Source organism: Protobothrops mucrosquamatus, unplaced genomic scaffold (assembly GCF_001527695.2).
Source record: "Protobothrops mucrosquamatus isolate PMUCROS unplaced genomic scaffold, P.Mucros_1.0 scaffold1427, whole genome shotgun sequence".
Taxonomy (NCBI): Eukaryota; Metazoa; Chordata; class Lepidosauria; order Squamata; family Viperidae; genus Protobothrops; species Protobothrops mucrosquamatus.
This window is the reverse complement of record NW_015387612.1, coordinates 126,256-144,606: the sequence shown is the minus strand read 5'-3', so window position 1 is coordinate 144,606 and position 18,351 is coordinate 126,256. Positions and strand designations below refer to the sequence as shown.

Genomic DNA, 18,351 nt, shown 5'->3' with positions numbered 1-18,351 from the left:
CAAATTACTTATTTCGTAACCGAGAGAGAGAGATGAGTCTCCCTCTCTCCCAGCCGAATGAATGTACAAAAACTAAACTAAACTAAATCCCGACAAAAAGGACGAAATCTACAAGGGAAAACACTAAGCAGCGGTCCTTTTCTGAAACTAAACACTTAAATTCAGATGTTGCCTTAAGGTAATGATTTTAGTTAGCCTAATCAGTCAATCATACTAACCCAAATATTTCCTTGTTCATATTTTATTGGTAAGCTTGCAAAAATATTTTAAAAATCGGATTATAAGCAATGACTAGATTCACAGAACACAGCAAGACACGGACCATGTGAACTGAAATCATGGTTTATGGCTTATTTTAGTAGAGAAACCATCTCTCCCCGTGAGACTGGGCCAGGGGTAGGCAACCTTGGCTCTTTTATGACTCGTGGACTTCGACTCCCAGAATTCCTGAGCCAGCCTGGCTGGCTCAGGAATTCTGGGAGTCGAAGTCCACGAGTCATAAAAGAGCCAAGGTTGCCTACCCCTGGACTGGGCTATGGATCTCATCAGTCAAGGAATTTTGGGTGGCAGGGTCCAGGAGAAGAGACTTCCTTACAGTGGTCCCTGCCCTTTGGAATATCGTCTTCCCAGAGGTGAAATCTGGCCCACTCTTCTGACCTTAAATTGGCTCCTTTAGACCTGGCTCTACCAGATGGCTTGGGGCCCCAAGCCCCTGGAGGTGGTAGAGCCAACCTCATCTCCCCCGCCATTTAGCTTCCGCCTCCCCCCTCTTGGAACTATGATTTTACTTTGATTGTACTTTCATTTTATTGTTTTGGGAATACTTATCTCTGACAGTTGCAATGCTTTTATATTGTAAACCAAGGAGATTGGCTTACAGCAAATAAATAAATAGTTTTATGTCTTAAAAATAGTTTAAGAACTGTGGCTCGGTGCAACTTGCAAATGAGACTATTATGCTGCATTCTGCTTTCTGGAAGTGAGATCTAATCATTGTGATTTACATGCTGGTCTACAAAGGAACATAAAACATCAATAGTGTTCCTATTCAGAATCCAGGAGGACAACTATACCTTCCTCATTTTCCCATATGCTGGCTTTGCCTTTACCCTCAAAATCAGTTGGCACTTGGCTTAAAGCCCAAGCTAAGTGTTCACCAAATGGTTTTCTTTTCCTGTTTTATTATTATTATGGTTGGTTGCAAGGTAAGCCAGAAATTTCAATACTGGATTTGGCATTTTTATCAACCTATCCAGTCTTTCCTAACAACCTGGGATAGACAGATCTTGTTTAATGGCATTAGATGTCAGCTGTTGCAAGTAAAGCTGCATTTTGCAATTGACTTGATAGTGATCTTGTCAATGCTGATAGTGTTCAAGTGGTGCTTCAATTGTTTTGGGATTGCACACAAAGTGCCTATTAAAATTCGTACTACTTTGATTTCTTTTGTCACAGTCATTCTATTTCTTTTTTGCATGTCCTTGTATTTTGTGATTTTCTCCAGTTCTTCCTCTTCTGTTCTGCTATTATTATTTTATCCTACCTTTATTATTTTTTTATAAATAACTCAGAGTTAATAGGATCATGTACTTCCCTTTTTTCACAATACTTTAGATCTTAATTTGTGTCACAAGTTTCCCTTGTGTATCATGCTGTTTTGAAAAATGTTTAAAAGTTTCTAGCCTACCATCCTACTTTAAATGCTCATGTATTCAGCTCCTCGTGTCACAGGAAATGGTTTGACATTGTCTTCTCTCAGGATTTTTTTTTTACTTCTCAACCTAGTGTACAGTCCTAGTATTTCATGAAAGCTTCTAATCCAAGTCCTACTTTGCTTAGCCTATCCAGGATGGCTAGGTGATCCAACCTAAATTGTTCTACTATTTTTAAAAGAGTTAAACTTCAGGGCAGTTTCATTTCTATGTTCTCAAGAGTCAGGTTTCAGTTAAATCTAGGTAGGAGTATATAGGTTCCATATTCAAGTATGTGTGCACAGTAATATGGCTGGCCTTTCATTATTCCATATTATGAGAAGGACAGATTGAGATCTCTTCACACGTTTCTGTAAGTCATAATTCCTTTGGTTGTGTGAATTGCACCATTGTGATTTGTAAACCACTGCTTATAGTTCATGTTGCAGGAATCCACCCAATCTTGAATTATTAGTAAAATTAATAACATTGATACACATATTGCTACTTATTAAATTATTATTGTTGCCATTTGGAAGCCAACAGTGAGACTTACAAGGTCATAAATTTATCAATCAATAATATTTTAAAAAACACCCAACTCCCTCATTAATGACCAAAGTGCAGGGGAACAAATGGACCCTGAGAAGCTGTGTAGCGATATAATAGGACTAGGCAGCAGAATCAAGATGGGCAATTATATAAATTCAGTAAATGCATGTATTTTGAACTACAGGAACATGTTTGAAAAACAGTACTGTTTTATATGTGCTTGTATCCCATTTTTAAATAATATAATCCTTCTGGAAAATTACAGTTGTATTTCTTCTTTTTTGTATTTTCATGTCTCTATAAACTGGTGTATTGCAGCCAAAGTGCACATTTACACATCTTTTATTTATTTTTTTTCCTTTTTGGGCAGCTCACATTTTGATCTTTCCTCCATTTCTTCACCTTTTTTTCCTTGCCTATTGTTCATTTTGCCTAAGATAAGAGACTGAAATAGGTGGCCATTCATATTCTTGAACTATGGGAATCAGCCATTGTTTCTTTGTCTTGATATACTCTGAAAGCTTTAACACTTATGACTAATTTAATCTACAGTTCTTATCTTTAGATTGAATTTAAATTGCATGCTTCAGGATCCCAAGTCTTAATTATTGGACTTTTTAAAGATTTCTTCTATTTTTATGTTATTCAATATGATAAAAAGTTCTGAAGAACTCAAACTTTTGCCTTTTCTAAAAAATGAACTGTATTGTCTAATTCTGCATTTGGGCGTTTCCTTTGTTTTGGTATGTCTTACTACCTCCAATCAGGTTTTTTTTTTAAAGCATTGTCTTGGCTAGACTCTTCCCCACACTGGGAAATTGAAGAGGCCTTTTCTTTCAGTTTTTACCCTAAAGCAGAGTAAGGCATATTCTTATCTCCCTTATATTCAATTACTTCCCCTTTTCTTTCATTGAAAGAGTTTACATATTGCAATAAGCATCATGTGCTGTGTTTTTTTGGTGCTGGCTTTCATGTAGTGTATGAATTAAGCCACTGAGCATTGTATACAACAGTTTACAGGGGAGTAATCTCTGCCTTGCAGGATTCCTCCCCTTCCCCCTCTTTTTGGTAAATTCCTTTCCAGACATGCTGCAGATTTGGCTATGAGATTTTGGATATTTTACAAATTGAAATAAAATATCTAAGGGAATTATTGTGTTAAGCTTTTACAATACAGGTAAGTCCTTGACTTCAACAGTGTGTTTAGTAACTCTTTGAAGTTACAACAGCACTGAAAAAAGTGACATGAACATTTTTCACACAACCATTGCAGCATCCACATGGTCACATGATCAAAATTCAGACGCTTGGCAACTACTCATATTTATGATGGTTGCAGTGTCATGGGATCACGTGATCACCTTTTGTGACCTTCTAACAAGTAAAGTCAATGGGGAAGCCAGATTTACTTAACAACCATGCTACTAAGTTAACAATTGCAGTGATTCACTTAACAACTATGGCAAGAATGGTTGTAAAATGAGGCAAAATTTGCTTAACTGTCTCACTTAGCAACAGAAATGTTGGGTTCAATTGTGGTCATAAGTCAAGGACTATCTGTATAATCTCTTTTCCCTTCATAGTTCATCTCTTGAGAAAAAAAAAACACAAATCCTTAAGTTTTGTCAAATGTTCCTTGTCAGCAAAAGCCCAGCAGGGGGAACCTTACTACATTCCTCTTTTAGTCCTCATCAAGTAAACCAACTTTATAAATCTTCCTTGAATTTTTAAGGATCTCATTTTTTAATCCAGCCTCAGTTTTCTGTTAAACTATTTTTGTAGTCACAGGACTCTCAAAAATTTTAACAGGTTTTTTTTTTGTATATCCAGTAAATAACATCTTGTCCTTTAGTTTATCCCTTTTAGAGAAATCATTCAAGACCTTAAGAAAATTATTTTGTATAGTCAATAAGTAAACAATTATCCAAATCCAAATGGATTTCTTTGTTCAATTGTTGTACATTTTTAGGGAATAAAACATCAATTCCATTTATATTTCCATATCTTTCACTGCTTATCATGGTTAAATTCCCCTTCAAAGCAATTTCAAAATTATCAGTTCCAGCTTGTTTTACACTGTAATCTCACTGCACTATGCATTTGAGTAACTAGTTTATTTTTTCAAAAAATTAGCAAAAAATGTACAACTTCTATTATAGAATTCTGCTTCGTTTTTTATCTTTTATCTCCCTCTTGTGTGCAGCCTTCCAGGTTTCCTTACCATAAAATATCCAAAACAAATATATTTTCTTGTAATTAAATCAAATCTATAATTCCAAATCAATTGGGACCATTGATAATTTTTAACTTTCTGAAATCCATATTCCGAGCACCTTTTTGTTGTATAATCCAAACATTAATATATTTCAAAGGTTTTTAAAAAATTTGCATCATCTTCCTGTGATATTGTTAATCTTAGAGCAAGGGGTTTTTGTATGTTATGTGTAGCTCTCTACGGAAGAAAGTCAGAAGTTATTTTTCTATTTTTTCCTTTTTTTCTTTTCCTGAACTCCTAACCTTGTTCCTTTCTTAACCTTTTCTATGTTGTTATTTTTTCTGTTTTTGTATATTTTACTCTTTGTTAAAACTTAATAAAGTTTTATTAAAAATACTAGCTGTACCCGGCCACACGTTGCTGTGGCTCAATCTGGTAAAAGCGTGTGTTGCTTTTACATCCAACAGATGGCGCTGTTTTTCAAAAACATGTTTTTACCTGTCACAGGTGTGACATCTATATAATATCGGTATATAAAAACATGCGCGAATTCAAATGCAACGTTGTGTCAAAATTTCAAAGCAATCAGTGAAGAACTTTCGGAGATTTAAGATTTTGAACAAATGAACATTTACATTTTTATTTATATAGATTGCATCATCTTCCTCAAAGGGTTTTTAATCTCTCCAATATAATAAAAATAAATCCAAAAAATGATTATTAAGCTTGGTCGAGCTTATTGTCCACAGAAGTCTACAATGCAGAGGTAAGCTTGGTGGAACCCCATCGCCCAGCCAGTGTCAAATGCAAACAATAAGGTCCATACATGAAGAATTCAATTAGCTGATTTATTGCCCAAGTCTATACACAGAATCTTCTTGGACTAATGGTTTGCACCTGAATGAGACAATATACAACAGCATTCAAAGGAAGTTATTAGCCCTTCAGAATAATCTGTGGAACTGTTAGTACAGAAGCAACAATCACCAGTAGGGACAAGAGCTTTTATACAATATTTTATATTTGCACTTGTATCCATACTTGTTTTAAACAACGTTTCTCAGTAATATTACAGGAAAACTATTGCTTGTACAGATTTAAAGAGGTATTATTAGAAACACTTTTAATTCACTTTACAGCTAGATCAACCAATTAAGTTAAAAATCGCATACACCACCAGAGATACAATGTATCACCTATGCCAGAAATCCCCCAACCTTTTGGGCACCAGGGACCAGTTCCGTGGAGAAAGGTTTTTCCACGGACCGGAGAGTGCATGGTTTTGTGTGCTGCCTGCATCCCACTGATGGGGTTTTGCTTGTTTGTGCGGACCGGGTACCGGTACCGGTCCACGGACCGGGGGGTTGGGGCCTATACCCTTCCCATGGCTAACTGAATTAGTTGTTCAGTGGAGCAAATTTTCAGTTCAAAAAAGTTATTGACTCACCAATTGATCGTTCTAAATAATTTCACACAAAACATTAGGCTAAAACAGTGGTTCTCAACCTTTTTAATGCCGCGACCCCAACCGGTCGTAGGTCGAGGACAAACCCGGTCGTAAGTCGAGGACTAAACCGGTCGTAAGTCGAGGACTACCCAACTGGTCGTAAGTCGAGGACTTGCCCTGCCCGGGAACGCCACGCATGCGTGGTTCCGCCCCCTGCGCCGGCCGAGGCGTAGCTGGCAAGCGGCAGAGACGGAGCAGGCCGACCACCAGCTGGCCCAGCCCAAGGGAGGTAAGGCACCCGCTGGAAAAGGGGAAAAAATGGCAGACAAAAAAAATGGCGGACAGCCTTGCTTGGCGACCCTCGTGAAATAGTCGATCGACCCCAAATGGGGTCCCGACCCACAGGTTGAGAACCACTGGGCTAAAACATAGTTGGCTAATTTGTGTTCAACTTATCAGACAACTGCAAAAAAAAAAGGGGGGGGAGGACAGATTTGGAAGCCTACACCGTATGGATAAATATTGGGTGCGGAGTAGATAACCCACGTTCAACTACGACAGCCGCAATGGCTTTGGGCCAGTCATTGTCTCTGAAATTATTGTGAGAAAAAAAGTCTCAAGCATACATATCGGTCCGGCTACACATCGAAGAAAGCTGTGGTCAGCCTAGGCCAGGGGTAGGCAACCTTGGCTCTTTTATGACTCGTGGACTTCAACTCCCAGAATTCCTTGAGCCAGCATGGCTCAGCATGGCAACCTCTCCATTTCTCCTCAGCATGGCTGGCTCAGGAATTCTGGGAGTTGAAGTCCACGAGTCATAAAAGCGCCAAGGTTGCCTACCCCTGGCCTAGGTAACCACCCTTCTCTCCGCATCCTATCCTAGAACAGACCCTGTCAAACCGACAAACATTCAAGTTGCTGCCCTGTAACAAAACTTCGCTTTTGGAAGTCGAATGGAAGAACTGCTGCCAAACCGCCAGCCTTTCTCACCCTTTCCCTTCTCATTGTTCTCCCAGTTCTTTCAGCCGCAGTAAAAAAACGCGGCTCGTGGGATGCACGTCAGCGGCCGTCCCCGCCCCATTTCTTCCTCGCTAGATTTTTCACCTCTTCCTGTCCACTCCCATCACGTGGTAGCCGCAAAGTCTGCCGGCCTAGTTTACCCAGTTGTCTGACTCTTTTCAGATCCAATATGGCGTCTCTGGGCGGTCGATGAGGGGCCGGTCAGGTGGCAGTTGAGGCCACGGCTCTTAACCCTGGACGGGGTTGGGGGGGGGAGGAGGACCGTGTACATTGGCGCGAATTCGGCTCCGGCACGGAGGGCAACGGCGAGAGAAGAGCGGGCCAAGGCGGGTAGGCCGTCCGGCAAGTCGTCCGCTGGAGCTTGGTGTGTTGAGCCATTCTGTCGATCGGAGAGATGGCCCAGCGGGTGCAGTCGGTTCAGGAATTCCTCCAGGACTCGTTTGTGCCTTTAGTAGCGGCCTTGTGTAGCGAGGAGGCAGAGAGAATCACCCGCAAGAACAACCTGGGCTTCTGTGAGCTGGTGAAGCCCTTTTGCCGTCTCACTTCGGAAGGTCGGTATCGCTCCGGCGGGAGAGGAACTGGGTTGTTTACACGGGCAGGGAGTTGTTAGCACCTTCGCCGACTGGGCGTGCGGGAGGCTCCCTGGCCTTTTAAGGCCTCTCCTTTGAGCCAGGACGTGAGCGGGGAGCCTTTCTGCTGTTTACCTTTCTCTAAAGCAGTGTTTCTCAACCTTGACAATTTTAAGGCATGTGGACTTCAACTCCCAGAATTCCACAGCCAGCAATGCTGGCTGTGGAATTCTGGGAGTTGAAGTCCACATGCCTTAAAATTGTCAAGGTTGAGAAACACTGCTCTAAAGTTTGACAGCCCCGTAAGTCAACTGCTGCCCATCTTAGCTTTCTGCCAGTTTCTACCTTCTGGTAAAGCCGAATGGTTGTGTAAATGACGAACTCGGAGATATACACTGGATTCTGCTAATATATGGATAATATCTAGACTGGATTCTGCTAATATACGGACAATATCTTGGAATGAGACTTAAAATGCCTTACCAAGATATTTTCTTAATCATAAATATGTGCCAAATATTTAAATGATAACGCTAGACTAATCCCTGTATTTTAATTTTTGTTTTTTGGACCAGGAAGATCTTATGATGGTAATTTATTCTCTTCGCCTCATGTGTAAGCATCTACAGCAAACTTTAGATGGGGCTGTCCTTGAAGACAACTCCAAAAGTGTTATCGGTAGAACTACAGTAGTTCAAATCCTAACAAGGATCTGGTATTATTACTGTACACCTTCTTGGTTGTTGCGTTGGCTACTAGTAGTAGGTTTGTGGGTATAATTCAAGTTGATGATTTTTACCTAAATGTCCCTATGTGTGCCTTGGCGTATGTGTGGTTGCCAGAGTGTCTTTTCTGCTCAGATTCAGCCTGAACACATCTTGAGTGATGGTCAAGTGTCCCTACCCCATGTGAGAGGAAAGAAGTTAGTTCCTTAAATATACCTTCTCAATAGTAGCCCCATGTAATGAAACCCATTGCTCCCCTTATTTTTATGCAGGAAATACTGAAACAAAAGCAAATACAATATGTGCCTAGAAATACAAGATATTTAGGGGGGAGGCGGATCCACATCCAAGGCAAGTTTCTATTTGGTGGCAATTTAGAAAATGGACTTAACATTAATATAAATGGGTGGACAACATAGTCAAAAAGATAATACACATTTTCTGAGTTGCAAGTACCCCTGATTTGTATTATACTATGTTGGGCTTATTTGTTCAGGTACTGGTATATCTTGCATAAAACAACTAACAACCCTTCTGTATTAACTAGTGTGCACTTCATATATCCAAAGTTGTGACATATAAGTCTCAAAATAGTACAGGTAATTCTCGATTTACAACCATTCATTTAGTGACTGTACAAAGTTACAATGGCACTGAAAAAGTGACTTATGATCTTTTTTCATACTTACGACTGTTGCAGCATCCCAATGGTCCTATGATCAAAATTCAGATGCTTAGCAACTGGCATGTACTTATGATGGTTTTTGATGGTTCCTAGAATTATGTAATCACCTTTTCTGACCTTCTGACATACTAAGTTAATGGGGAAGCCAGATGCACTTAACAACCATGTTACTAACAACAACTGCAATGATTCATTTAACAATTGTGGCAAAAATGGTCATAAAATGGGACAAAACTCAGTTAACAACTGTCTTGCTTAGCAATAGAAATTTTGGGCTAAATTATAGTCATAAGTTGAAGACTACCTATAAAATAATATGTGCCTTGTTCACAGAAGTCAGAATATTATACGAGCAAACTTGATTTTTTTTTCAGGAAAAGTTGTTACGTTTTCTGATTTTCATTGTGAAGAACACTTCATTATTTTTCATAGTATTCCTGTTGTGTTATTTAATGCTGGCTTTCCCTATAGTTTGATTATAATGAATAGAATAGACTAGACTAGAATAATAACTTTATTGTTACTTTGAATGTACACTAATCAGCATACATTAAAATGAAATTTTGTGGCATACAGCTCTCAAAGGGTCACCACTTGCAATATACACTACATAAATATGACATAAATACAGAATTATGCATACCCATATATATTATATGACACAGAGAAACAACACAGTCTAGTTCGGATTATGTATACGTGTACATAGCGAGAAAAATGAATTTTGCGAGTTTACCAGACGGATAGCATAGGGAACAAAGCTATTACAGAATCGGGTAGTCCTGCTAGAAATACCTCGAAACCTTCTCCCAGAGGGGAGCAACAGAAACAGTCCATGAAGTGGGTGTGTGAGGTCTCTAACAATGCTTTGAGCTCTAAGCACATAGCACTTATAAGCAGCATCCCGAATACCAGGAAGAGAGCTTCCTATGATCTTGATTGTCCTTACCAACCTCTGTATGGACTTTCTATCTGAGGCACTGCTGCCACCAAATCAGACAATGATGCAGTTTTTAAAAATGCTCTCAATTGTGCCTTTGTTAAAAGTGGCCAGGACAGAAGGAGAGAGATGTGCTCTCCTCATCCGATGCAGGAAATGCAGACACTGGTTTGCACGCTTCACTAAGGATGAGATGTGGAGAGACCAATTCAGATTGTTAGTTATCTGCACCCTCAGATACTTAATGCCATTGACCACTTCTACGGCTGCCTTCTTGATACTGAGTGGAGTATGACTATGCCGGCTCTTTCTAAAATCTACAATGATGTCCTTTGTTTTATCACCATTTAGAACCAGGTTACTTTTATTGCACCAGTCCACCAGAACTTTCACCTCTTCCCTGTAAGCATCTTCATTGTCATCCCGGATAAGACCCACTACTGCCGTGTTGTCTGCATGCTTCACAATATGATTCGTGGCAGATTTGGTACAGCAGTCGTGGGTCATCAAGATGAACAGTAGTAGACAGGACACAGCCCTGTGGGGAACCTGTACTCAAGAAGATGGAGTTGGAAACTTTCTTTCCAACTCGCACAAACTGGGGCCTATCTATAAGGAAATCAAGTATCCAATTACATAAAGGAGTATTAAAACCTAATAGGCCCAGTTTGTTCACCAGATGCTGAGGAATGATTGTGTTGAATGCCAAACTAAAATCAACAAATAGCATTCGCACATAATTATTCTTCTCCTCCCGGTGCGCCAAGCTAAGATGAAGCACACAGAAAAGTGCATTAATGAAATAATTTATATTTGAGTCAAATAAATTCCTGCTACTGAAAACATGTCATTATTTTACTTTGAACATTTTTATTTATTTTTATTTGACCCTGAATGTACTCTTTAAAAGGTTAAGTTTAAAATTTCCACATACGCATTTGTAATCTATAATAAAAACAAAAAGTTAAATCTCAGAAAGTCCTCTTGTTGTAATCTATTCATATTTTGAACATTTGGAGTTATATCCAATTAAAATTAAGTATTAAATACATAGTATCAGAACAGGTTAGTTTTTAAACGTATTTATTTTCTTATTTCAGTGCATATGAGAGACCCTAACAATCAACTTCACATAATCAAAAATTTGAAAATAGCTGTCAACAACATTCTTACTCAGCCACCTCAGCCTGGAACTATTCGAAAACTTCTGAATGATGTGGTGACTGTTAGCCAGCCTGCTGAAGGATTATTAGCTAACGTGATTACTGCAGGAGATTATGATCTCAACATTAGTGGTAAGTAACAAAAAGATCCTGTATATATTAGATGTCATAAATCATTTAAAATGAATATTTTAGACATGTGCGTGCACACACACACACACACACTATATATATATATATACACATGCACATGTTCTTTGTGGGAAAAGTACAGTTCCTTCTACAAAAGTCTGACTATTGTAAATATAGTTTGTATGCTTCATATTTACAGAGTTTGAAAATGTTTCAGTTTTGTTTCTTAATAAAACACCTTATTTTTTCAGTTATCAAAAACAGAGGTCCCCAACCTTTTGGGCATCAGGGACTGGTTCCATGGAGAAAGGTTTTTTCACAGACCAGAGAATACATGGTTTTGTGTGCTGCCTGCATCCCATGGATGAGGTTTGCTTGTTTGTGCGGCCCGGTTTCTGGCATGCTGCAGCCCGGCACTGGTCCACGGACTGGGGGTTGGGGACCCCTGATCAAAAACAAGGAAAGATTTGATCACATATATTTGGAATTATGTTTTCCTAATATATCATTTAGTATTAAAATAGTTTAGGCTTGTTATTATTGCTATCAACTGTAATCCCTGTTACCTCTTTTATCCACTCAGTATTTTTGTGCAGAATCATAGAATTGGAAGCAATCTCTGAGGTGTAATTTAGACCGAATCCTACTTTGTACAGAAAAGTTCTCAGAGATAGCACTGATCATTGGCAATATTTTCCTGCTGTTTCTCTTCCTTTATTCATCTTCCTTTAGTAAGAAGATGTGAAGGAATAGGACTCAGCCCCAAGTATTGCCTGAATAGAATATATGTTAGTAATATGGTAGAAGAGGTCTATTAGCCCCGAATTCTGACTGTACTATGGAATAATTTTATTTCTCTGTTTTTAAGTCTCCTTCAAATTCATATTGGCTGATCTTGAGAAATCAAGCTGGATCAGATCTGATTAGTATTGGAAGTTAACCAAAAATTCCAGTGTCATAGCTGTACGAAGAAAGCTATGACAAATTAGTTTCAAAAAACTGTATCCAGAAAAGTTACATTGATATGTTTGAGAAGTCCTTAGGAATTGAGCTCAGTATGCAAAAACTTTTTTTAAAATCTTGATAGTTTTGCTACTAAGATTCATTAGCATATAGTTCAGATCACTGAGAGAGGCAAGGAAGTGACATTGGAAAAAAACTTTTAACAGGAATGGAGAAGAGGTGAACTTCAAAAAAACATATTTCTGTCTTAAAATATCGTAAAAGGGCTTTTACTATTTTTCAGTTGAGGTTTTCTTTTTATCTTAAAACTTCTTTACCTTTTTTTTAGCATTCATTCTAAAAAAAACCATTTAATGAATGTTTTCAGTACACAAATTCCAATAGTTTATTGTCATAGTGAAAGGTATATAAAATTATATTACATTTCAGCGTGGATTGGTCACAATTAATGCGGATTTGAATAATGTAATATTTAACTTAGTGCAGATTATAAAGTGATACCAGATCCATTTAATGTGATTCAGTTAATGCAAGGTTAGTGTATATGCAGCTAAGGGTAGTATTTAGGCACTTGCATTTCAGTTTTTATATGCTTTTAATCTTTGTGCATACAAAATGGAGGGAAAAAAAGAGGAAAACAGTACAACTTTTGAAAAGAAGAACTTACATTAGAACAAAAATTTGATATTGAATGACATGAATATGGATATAGCAACACTAAAATATGATGTAATCAGCTTGGAATACCCCGATTTCTGGTATAATTTTTTGCTTTTATTTAGGTTTCTATAACTGCTTTTTATTAGACTTAAATTCAAAGTTTTTTCTTTTATATTTTAGAGTAATACACACACACACACACACAATTGTATTAAAAAAAAATCATTTGCCTTTTTCTTTCAAGCTAGAGCCAATTTTATTTTCCATAGAAATATGACTGAATAGTGTGAACTTAACCATTTTGTTGGATTCATTAAGAACTACCTGTACATATCTGTTAGCCTGCATAGATTTTTTTTATTCTGCATCCACACTATTGTGAAAATTAACTTATATAATTTAGTAGTGTTTGTCAAGTCGTTTTGCACAAAATCATTACATTTTTGGGTTCCAATTCAGTACTGATATTTGAGCTTTTGTTTGTTGGATGATGTAATTCCTAAACATCTTAATTCAGCAAAAATAGTCATGCATAACTAAAGCTATAGTTTTGCAATACTGTTGAACTCAGTATATAAATTGAATTATACTCCAGGCTTTATGTATTTGAACAATGCTTTATGTTTTCGCTCCTCTTAACTGGTTGTACTTGAAATAGGTGAAGAATGCACTATAACAAAACTACTATTATATTATTTACATGTATGGTAGCATCTTGATTATATGTACCTTCAGAGTACAAGAGAACAGTTCTCTTCCTCAAAGTGTTTTCAGTCTAGCATTCAATGTAATAAAGCAAATGTTTATTTTAATTGCTTATGCTTAGAAATCTATTTTTCACAGATTGGCTTCATTGTAAAACTAATGAAGGATTTAAAATGATTCACAGAGATATAAATAGTATATTGAGGAATTTGAAGAAACTGACATGAGGTATCATATAGGGTGGAAGGAATAAAGATTATGTACAGGCTATATTAAAATGGCGTGGTTGAGCAACATTATTGTGAACTTTGAAGGGAATGTGCAGGAAGTCAGTATAGGGATTTAAAGATAAGAATGTCATCATGTGATCAGAGCATTAAGCAAGATGGATTATTTTGACTGCATATTCCTGGATAAACATCAGGAGACTAAGATGAGAAAAAAGATTGCAGTAGGCTTGTGTTCCTGTCAAAGGGAGAGGAGTATTTTTGCACTTTATAAAGGCAGAAGTGTCCCATTCCGGAAAGGAAAGGAAGTTAAAGATAAACTCACGTAAGTGCAAATTTAAAAGTGAGATGGTAATATTGTTAATAAATAAGTAAAGCATGTTTGGAAAGCAACAATGAGATATACAGTATTTATTGAGTGAGTAAACACACTCAAGCAGAAATACTGGAGAAGTTTAAGATGAAAACTTGAAGTGAAGGAAGAACATGAATCAGATGCTATCTCCGTAAAGATGATACCTTATAACAGGGGTCTCCAACCTATGGGCTGCAGCCCACCACCGGGCTGCGGCCTCTTGGCCAGCGGACCACGGAAATGGCTGGCCAGTATGCGCACGCATGCGTGCACACTCCCCGCCACTCACACTAGTGCCTGTGGCCCTGTTTGCGCATATGCGCAGGTGCAAACGGGGCTGCTAGCACCAGGTAGTTGCATGCTGCCTATCTGTGCATGTGCAAATGTGCACAGCCCATTTGCTCATGTGCGAGTGGGGCTGCTAGTGCCAGGTGGGTGTGCGTGGCCCCTTTGCACATGCGCGAACGGGGCTGCTAGTGGCGTGCCAGCATTTACATGTGCACGTGTGCATTTACATGTGCACCAGGCAGCACCTCAGACTTGAAGACAAAAAGATGTTTGGTATGCAATATAGATTGGGGAAAGACTCATTTAGTTTGGACCATTTAGTTTAAATGCTGGAAACAAATACTCTGAAATACCCTTACAATACTTCAATGTCCTAGTACTGAAAGGCATGGATTTGAGGCCATCCAGGAGCAGTGTGTTGAAAGGAAGGGATCGAAGGCCAGAATTGAATCCTTCAGAGTTCCTAGTAGACAAAAATTTTTAAAAATTGAAAAAGAGAAAAAAGGAAGAGCTTATATGAATACTCATTACACATACACGTGTACATTTATATATTGATTTGTTTACATTTAAATAAGTTTGGTTGAGAAGAAGAAGAAAGCAGATATTAAGAATGTATGTGATATAAGTCCACCATATTTTTATATAGTCTTCTGACAGAGATTCCTGGTTAAGAATGCTTGTTCAAATGTAGATAGGTGCCTTAGAATTTAGATAATTGTGTAATTGATAGCAAATTGGTATCTTTCAATCCTTTTAATATTAACATTCTTTGCAATTATAACAATGTAACATCAATTTCTTGTGCCTGTTTTTAGTTTCCATATTATTAGTGTGTAGTTAGAATGAATATAAATACCATGAAAACCAAAGAATCTTCCTGAGTAAAACTGATCTCTTATGATTCACTGTGCATAATGTTGCTTTTCTTTGTTTGAAAATAGCTACCAACTAGTAAAAAAAAATGAGGAGAGGATTTTGATTTGATTTTATAAGTTTTAAAACCCTTCAGAGCTAATTATTAAACGGAATGCAGCTAAGATAAAGACATAGTTTTTCATTCTGTTTGTGATAATGAATCTTGGCTTGTAAAGAGATCAATAACCAGGATTTGTCCTACAAATAAATCCTAAGTCAGGACTAGGTATTATTTATTTTATTTAGCATATGGCATATCATACATGGACTAGCAATATATATTTACATTTCACCTAGATTAGTAAAACACAATAAAATATACATGATAAAAAAGACCTTTGTTCAAATACCAAAGTCTAGGCCATCTAACTTGGAAGCAGAGCATTGTTTATTAAAAAAAAAAATCAGATACCGGACTGGTATATCCCTTCAGCTTGCAGCCGGCCCCAATAGATAGATAACCTTTATTGTTATTTTTTTTACTGTGGGCACACTGGCACACATTAAAAATGAAATCCTGTTGCCTGCTCTCAAAAGCGTACACATACATGTACACATACAATGTGATCTACAGTTTGACCTGGGACCCCCAGTCACACTGAGGGAAGATAGTATGCCCCATCTATACAGAGAGTCCTGGCAGATGCCATATGAAGTACAAATCCTGTTCAGGATTGTCCGTTGCCGATGTGGTAGTTCAAAACCTGGCATCTTTTTTGTGGGGTCATTTATATATCTACCCACGTCTGGGTGTTCAGAGACCCATTTGGCTTTCCATTGGGAACCGATGTTAAAAGTTGTTGGGCAGATGTTGTGCAAGTTGCCAGTGGGAGCTTCCTGGATTTGAGTCTTCCGGCTGATAACTTGGTTTCAGGGCTAGGTAACTTGGTGCCAGAATCTGATGTTTCTGGATTAATTCCTACAATCTCTTGTGATTAGCCATGCTGTTTGGGTTTGATGGGTCAGAAGCATGTAGAAGCACCTTTGCATTAAACAAATAATTTCTGATTACGTAACCCATTCCCATTAATGGAAGGAGGAAAATTAATTGCAGATTCCAGTGGATAGCTTGGTTTAGACTAGAGTAAATCAACAGTGTACAAAATTCTGATTTTTTGTATACAAATGTAGCAGTTTTTCCTGGACCGTTGATTTGCACATTTCAATTAATTTTTTGAATAATATCCCTTTTGACATTAATACGCTTAAATTGGAATAAATCAGTAGTATATTATTAACATAAACTAAAATGTTAAATTTATTTTAGCCAAACCCAGCTGTCAGCAATATCTTTGGTGAAGGAGAATATAAATAAGATTTACTATAATGTGCCTCTCTAGTTACCTCTCTACCCACCCAGATTTCTAGAGAGTACAAATTTATCTTATGTATGGGATATGAATGTGTGTCATTTCTGAATTAACTTTCTTTGCTATGTTTAAATGTTATTGATTGATATATATAAGGAGTGTTAAAGTGGTTGTTATCAAAGTCAGTAAAAACTAAGCTAGGAAGGGCTACTTCCACAGAAAGCAGAATTCTTACCCTTGTTTTGTAATGGGAAGAAATGAAGTTAATTTTTTCCTGTTGGGTATATCTTCTGGTGATTAAAATAGCACCTCATAGTAAGTCCAACTAATTTAAACTTCCTTAATTTTTGGAAAGATATCAATTGCCCATAAAAACTTCATTATGCTTTAACTTATGTACATTTGCCTTATCATAAATTTGAAAATTAGCTACATTTCATATATTTTTGTTCCAACAGGATACCAGCTTCAATATGCTGCAAATAGATATGTTAATGTATTTTTCAAGTTTTGTTCAGAAAGTGTGAACTATTCCAAAAAGATCAGTTTGAACTAAATACATATTGGCTATGCGTGTATTAAAATTTAGGAAATATAACATGGTGAGCAAGATATTTCAAGCTCTATTTTCTTAGTGTAATAATTCCATGTTTTCTCTGTCAGATCACTCAGTTAAAGCTAGTGTTCCCTGGTACAGTAGTTGGAAAGACACACTGATGGGACTGAACACATCCACATTTTATTCAGGTATTTTGTGTGATAGGTGTGGGTTTCTATACCATTTCTGTTCCTCTGTTATATAATACTTCCATATTTCCTTATAACCCAATTGTAGTGTAGTGCTTTCTTAAAATTGTCTTTTTTTCCTGGAAGAATATTGGTGGTGGTTGTGTTTCTCTAGTTGATTCATATACTATTGCTGACTTTGATTGTGAAATTTTAAGTGCAGAAACAATCATATTTTCAATTTCTGATTAATTTGATTGTGCATGCTGACTTTTATAATATCTACTGCATCGAAAATACTTTCCTTTTTCTTTTCTTAAATAATGTTTATGCATACATGGTATCAGAAGTGCTCTTGGAATTATATGTGAATTTCTGTTCATTTTCTTGTTAAAATAACTTGGTCCTTTATTATCGCATAATAAATTTATTCTTACATATGTGCTTTGCTAAATTTGGTTGTATTTCTCAAGAAAGTTTTCTTTAAAAAAAACCAACTGATTATTCCTAAAGCATTTTTGCAGAAAAGAGCAATGATACAGTATTTCTCTTAAAAATAACAGTGAAATTTGTATGAATAAAATTGTGTGTTACCATTAGAATCTATGGAATAATACTTGAGGTGCATTTCTGAAAATTATTTTCTCTTCTAACATGCTACTTGCCTTCTAAAAGAAAGTTGCATTAGAGAAAAAGGTGGGATTTCAGCTGCCTATGTTCTAAATAGTCTGTTGATGTCCTTTATTCTTTTATATAAGTAGCATGAATAAATCTTACTAAACGTTTTGCTGGGATTCTGATTTTGTAAATCATTTGTCTTTCTCTCCTGTACCTAGATTTCTTTTTTATGAACTAGATAAGATGTATCCTGACTGTGTGTCAGTTTATTGCATTTATCTCTTAATTGATGGGATGTAATATGTTTGTTTGAAAGATAATTTCTAGATTAAAGATTCTGACTTTCCAAGATTCTGTGAGCACATGTTGTGACATACTGGCTGAAATTGATCAGTATTGTCCTTGCTATTTTCCTATGCCACAGGTATAATGTACATCTTGT

General features: G+C 37.1%; 1 protein-coding gene across 1 annotated transcript in view; it reads left to right on the top strand.

Annotated features, from left to right (window-relative positions):
• Nucleotides 1–7,314: 7,314 nt before the first annotated feature.
• TRAPPC8 (trafficking protein particle complex 8) overlaps nt 7,315–18,351 on the top strand; it is a 61,150-nt gene continuing 50,113 nt past the window's right edge. The window contains exons 1-3 of the mRNA XM_015821932.1: nt 7,315–7,476; nt 10,945–11,139; nt 17,229–17,312. Coding sequence (XP_015677418.1) covers nt 7,320–7,476; nt 10,945–11,139; nt 17,229–17,312 — 436 coding nt within the window. The 5' untranslated portion in view covers nt 7,315–7,319. The remainder of the gene's footprint in view (nt 7,477–10,944; nt 11,140–17,228; nt 17,313–18,351) is intronic.